The sequence below is a fragment of the Asparagus officinalis genome, chromosome 5 (genome assembly GCF_001876935.1).
Source record: "Asparagus officinalis chromosome 5, Aspof.V1, whole genome shotgun sequence".
In the NCBI taxonomy this organism is placed as follows: Eukaryota; Viridiplantae; Streptophyta; class Magnoliopsida; order Asparagales; family Asparagaceae; genus Asparagus; species Asparagus officinalis.
The window spans coordinates 18246611-18252477 of NC_033798.1; the positions used below are offsets into that span (position 1 = coordinate 18246611).

The following is a 5867-nucleotide window of genomic DNA, read 5'->3' on the forward strand; positions in this document are numbered from 1 at the left end:
AATTTTCACTCCCCATCACAAATGTCATGATCGACAATACTTATGGGTATGAGAGGATGTCTTTTATGGATGAGTATTCAGGTTATAACCAGATTAAAATATATCCTAAAGATGAAAAGTATACTGCTTTCAGAACACCCCTGGGGGTGTATTGTTATACGGTAATGCCCTTCGGATTAAAGAATGTTGGTGCAACCTATCAGCGTGTCATGAATACAATCTTTCACGAACATTTACGCAAGAAGATAGAATATTATGTGGATGATATTACAATAAAAAGACAAAATAGAGGCGATCATCTTGCAGATCTGAAGACGATGTTCGACATCATGCGAGCACATCAACTGAAGATGAATCCAACCAAATCGTTCCTGGGAGTCTCTAGTGGTAAATTCCTGGGATTCATAGTCACATCCAAGAGAATTTCTCTCGACCTAGAAAAGGTTCGTGCTATCCAAGAAATGCCACCTCCAAGAAATATCAAAGAGCTCAGAGGCTTGCAAGGCAGATTAGCGTACATCCGGAGATTCATATTAAACCTCTCAGGACGCTGTCAGCCCTTCACCAAGCTGATGAAGAAAGGAGTTTTGTTCATTTGGGATGGAGATTGCCAAAAGGTATTTGAGGAGATTAAAAGATACATCACTCAACTACCTGTTCCTGTAGCCCCAATATCAGGGAAACATTTCCTATTGTATGTGAGGGCCATGGATCATTCTCTGAGAGTATTATTAGTTTAGAATAATGGCCAAGGACATAAGCAAGCAATCTACTACCTTAGCAGAACCATGATTGGAGCCGAACATCGGTATAATCTGGTGAAAAAGGAGTGCCTTACTTTAGTGTTTGCTCTCCAAAAAATGAGACAGTATTTAGTTGGACAAATAATTCACGTCATCTCTAAGGTAAATACTTTGAGAATGATAATGACGAAATTATATTCTCTGAATTGTCATCTAGCAAAATGGGCAATCCTCCTATCACAATATAACATGCAATTTATACCCCAGAAGGCTGTTAAAGGTCAGGCTCTAGCAGATTTTCTAGCCGACCATCTGGTATCTGAATCGTCCAAATTTTATGAAGATTTACCAGATGAAGTTGCCGAAGCTTGTGCAACTCAAGAAGTTATACAAGTATGGAAATTGTTCTTTGATAGTGCATCTAGAGCAAACCCTAATAGAGGAATCATTGCTGGTGTGGGGGTGATACTTGTATCCCCAGGTGGTCATGTAATCCCAAGAGGATTCTCTCTAATCGAGCCATGCACTAACAATGTAGCAGAGTATAATGTTTTGCTACTAGGGATGCAGTTAGCCGAAGAGCTTAACATTCGACACCTCGAGGCTTACGGTGATTCTCAACTTATTGTGAATCAAGTCCGAGGAGAATATGAAGTACGTAATGAGGATTTAGTCCCATATTACTTCGTTGTGCTAGAGTTAGCTCAGAAGTTTGAAGGCTTCTTCATTGAATACATCCCACGAGCCCAGAATACATATGTGGATGCTTTAGCCTCGTTGGTAACTTCTCTAGCATTGCCACCAAAAGAAGAGATGATGATATTCGTCATGGGCCGTGACTTGTACCACCCCAAGCTTCCCTTAGAACATTGCTCAAATGAGACTACAGCGGAGATCGCGTGTGCAACTTCAATTGAACTGGAACCAAGAGATTGGCGATTCCCATATATTGACTATGTCTTGTACGGGATACTACCCGATGATGCTAAAGAAGTGGCCGCTATTAAACGGAAGGCTCTTCGATTCTATTACGATGCGATCTCTCAAACCTTGTACCATAAATCACATGATGGAGTCTTACTTCGTTGCCTCTCTAGAAGAGAAGCACAAGAGGCTCTTAAAGAAGCTCATGATGGAATGTGTGGGGCTCATCAACCTAAAGCTAAGTTAGGAGACCGTCTCCGATGAATTGGCTACTATTAGCCAAAGATGTTTTCAGATACCGTCGACTACGCTAAACGTTACCACGTATGCCAAATCCACAGTGACTTCATTCATTAGGCACCAGAAAACCTGCACCCAACATCGGCATCTTGGCCATTTGAGATATGGGGAATAGATATTATTGGACCCATCACTCTGCCAACGGACAAAGGATATCGGTTCATCTTGGCAGTGATCGATTACTTTTCCAAGTGGGCGGAGGCAATTTCATTAAAAGAAGTTAAAGCTTCAAATATGATCAAGTTCATCAAACATTACATTATCTATCGTTTTGGTGTACTAAGACAAATAGTCTATGACAATGGAACTCAGTTCGTCAGTCATGGTTTTTAAAAGATTATGCGATAAGTTCAGGATCCAAAGTGTCGCATCGATGACATACTATCCGCCACCCAATGGCATTGCAGAAGCATTCAACAAGACTATTGTGAAGCTTCTCAAGAAGTTTGTCACCAAGAACCGTCGTGATTGAGATGAAAAACTTGGCGAATATTTGTGGGCCTACCGCACAATAGTGAAGACCCCTAGAAAAGCCACTCCATTCTCTTTGGTATATGGCTGTGAAGCCGTATTACCATTGTAAATCCATATCCCGACTCTAAGAGTCGCCCTTACGACCGAGATGACGGATGAAGAGAAGCATCGATTGCGTCTTCAAGAACTTGAAGTATTGGACGATATGCAACTTCAGGCTCAACAACGGATTGAGTTGTATCAAGCTTGAATTTTCAAAGCCTACAACAAGAAGGTCAAAGGGCGTATCTTCAAGAAAGGCGATTTGGTCCTAGCTGTCAGATGACCTATGGTGATGACGCATAAGACCAAAGGGAAATTCAATCCTAAGTGGGAATGACCCTTTGTAATAGAATCAGTTTATTCAAATGAGGCATATCGTCTTATCAACCAGAAAGGTGACAGGCTCATGATGCCTATTAACGGGAAATTTCTCAAGAAATATTACCCGTAAGCCATGAAGCCCCCTTTCTCCTAATCCTCAGCTAAGTCTGAAATAATGAATCAACTTTCTCTAGGCTGGGGGTTGGTTATTCGCGTTTTATTGAATAGAGAGTAATATATCATGTCAACTTCCCCGACAAGTCTAAGATGAGAAATCAGTTGTAGTTAGACTGGGGGTTGGTTATTTGGAATTCATTTCAATGGAGAGTAATAAATTGTTGTAAACCTTCCCCAGCTTGTATATCGTTAAGTTAATATTACACCTCTAATGATTGAAATTTTCTAAAATTATTCTAAGTGATAATGAAGAGAATTTCTAATTCAACATGATGACTGTGGCATCTCAAAGGTCCAAACACAGCAAAGAAGAAGTAATGAAAAGCAGTAAATATCAGCAGTTCATCACAGGTAGATAATAAGTGTTTTGTGAAATAACATAAAGTTATTACAAAATCAAAAGTAAGTGCTGCTTGAGTCTAAAATATCAAGTGTTTTATAAGTGGAAAGTTGAAAGGTGAGCTTTAGTGCTGGATATGCGTGTCACATGCTCCGCCAGCACTTCTTCTTCAACTTTCTTCCGGAGTTGATCATCAGTGAGTGCAGCAGCAGCAGTGGCTTCCTGTTGCAACACTTGAAGAGCCTACTTCTCTGCTTGTACAGCAGCATAAAGAGTGGCATCCCCAAGGTCAAACTCTTCTGGGGTTAACTCCCCTGCAACAAGCCTGGTCCTTGCATGTCGGTCTTGCTTCTGCAGGCTCCAGATTAAGGCCTTATTCTCCAATATGCTCTAACATCGAGCTTTGTCGTCAATCATCTTCTTCGTCTGAGCGACACTTATGGCCTACCGTATCTTAGGCCTCAAGTCAGTGTGCCTTAGTTGTTCCAAAAAATGAACAACGCTTGTGTAGCAGTAGATTTTCTCCGCACAATGCAGGCATGACAATGATTGACGCGAGCGAGAGAATGTAAGCCGTCCACAATTAGAGCATGGAACTCAGAGAAAGAACCGCGGCCATGATCCACAATGGAGAAAGCTTGTTTCACCATGTTTTCCAAGCGTTTGAGCAGGAAGAGAGTACATTTGGGGTTCAAATAATAAGACTCGAGAATCACCTTCTCATGATCTTCGGCTGGAAAGATCATAGTGATGGGTTGGATCCGAGGAACATACCCTGAGTCATATATGATGACATGCTCAGTGGTAGTGACCTCATCTCGCGCTACAAAACAAGCAAAGTTGAAGTTAATAAAACTTCCTAAAAGTCTAAAAGACTAATTCAAACGCAGAGGTCTAGACCCACGTTAAACTAATTCCAACACAGAGGTCAAGACCTGCGTTGAATTAACTCAAACGCAGAGGTCTAAACTTACATTCCATTTTTTAAATGTAGAGATTTAAACCTGCGTTATATTTTCCAAACGCAGTAAATTAAACTCGCGTTTCAGTTTTTAACCCTTCGTCTCACAAATCAACACGGAAACCCACCTCCATGTTATGAGTTGAGAAGATGAATAGTCTTCATCGTCATCAAGCCAGAACCTACTTAGGGTTTTGAAAAAACTCGTCAAAATAAGTAGACAGTAACATTGCTTACCTTGGTGACCAGACATTGACGGCGATGCAGATGTTGAACCAGACGGCGACACACCGTGAGTCACCCCCTCATTCTCCCCCAGATGAGAACTTCTCGAGGCCATTATCGCTGACGATTGAGGACGTTCAAAAAAGCATCGAGGAAATTTTGGAATTAACAAGGAGAAACTCGTTCAAGGATTTAAGGCAAAATTATAAGCGTTAAAGACCTTTGATAAGATCGATCAGGTCTATTTATATACAAACACTGCAGGTGGCACGGAGTTCTGATACTACCACCCAAACACGGTCTCCTCGTTATCATGATAGTCATTTAGACTTCTGATAAGACGCAGGATTAGACCCAGCATTTAAAAAACAAAAAAAAGAGACTAAAACGCAATGATTTTAAAGTCGTGTTCAAACTCCGAATGTTGGGCCCAGACCCGCGTTGCCAGGATTCAACGTAGAGCTTAGCGTTGCGTTTGAAACCCTAGAAGCAGAGACTACATTTGCATTCTAGTTTTCCTGAATGTAAGGTTAACCTTTGCGTTTTCTAACATGACATTTATTTTCTAAGGTCTGTATCATGAAACCTGTTAATAAAGAGCTGTTAAAACCTCTTTACATCCTCAGCAGAATTTAAGCTAATTTAGCTGGCAAAATTCTCTATAGTCATCAAGTTAACATTACACCTATGACGACCATCATCCTCACAGAGTTTGGATTCAGCTTGCATCACCCCTCGATGTGACAACAATTCTTCAGTCAAAATCAGTTTATCGACTCTCATCAACAGAGCGATAAAACCCCAAAATGGCTCAAATTGTAATTAATTTATCAACTCCCTTCAACAGAGTGATAAATTTGTCAAATCTTGTTCAAGTCACAAGTACCAAAATTCATCACTTTTAATGATAAGCTCATTTAGCAATTCTCCCCAGTGAGACGCCAATTCCTAAAATCTCGCTCAAGTCACAAGTACACAAATTCTTATCACGTTAATATCATACCTTTGACAATCTACTTATCGACTCTCTCCAATAGAGCGATAAGTCCTTAAACTTGCCCCGATCGTAATAAATTCCTATCATGTTAATATCACACCTCTGATAATCCCCTTATCGACTCTCTTCAATAGAGCGATTGGTTCGTAAAGTTGCACCAATGACAACAAATTCTTGTCACGTTAATATCACACCTCTGACAATCAAAATCACTTATCAATCCTCTTCAATAGGATAATAAGTCCACAAATCACTGTTATGTTAACAATATACCTCTAACAACTAAAACCCCCTTTCAACTTGTTATTCTTTTATATGAATAACAAGTGTTCATAAAACTCCCAGTGGATTAAACTTTTCTAG

General features: G+C 40.3%; 2 protein-coding genes across 2 annotated transcripts; both read left to right on the forward strand.

The window, feature by feature from the left end:
- Positions 351-740, forward strand: LOC109841584 (uncharacterized mitochondrial protein AtMg00860-like). Its single transcript, XM_020410543.1, has one exon. The coding sequence runs from the start codon at positions 351-353 to the stop codon at positions 738-740; it is 390 nt and encodes a 129-aa protein (XP_020266132.1).
- On the forward strand, positions 927-1931 carry LOC109841585. Its single transcript, XM_020410544.1, has 2 exons — positions 927-1353; positions 1441-1931. The coding sequence occupies exons 1-2, from the start codon at positions 927-929 to the stop codon at positions 1929-1931; spliced, it is 918 nt and encodes a 305-aa protein (XP_020266133.1).

Excerpts from the sequence above, each read along its gene's own strand:
- LOC109841585 (XM_020410544.1), top strand. The coding sequence starts at position 927 with ATGACGAAATTATATTCTCTGAATTGTCATCTAGCAAAATGGGCAATC. Across the intron at positions 1,354-1,440 it reads TCGACACCTCGAGGCTTACG|AGTTAGCTCAGAAGTTTGAA; the intron begins GTGATTCTCAAC and ends TCGTTGTGCTAG.
- LOC109841584 (XM_020410543.1), top strand. The coding sequence starts at position 351 with ATGAATCCAACCAAATCGTTCCTGGGAGTCTCTAGTGGTAAATTCCTG.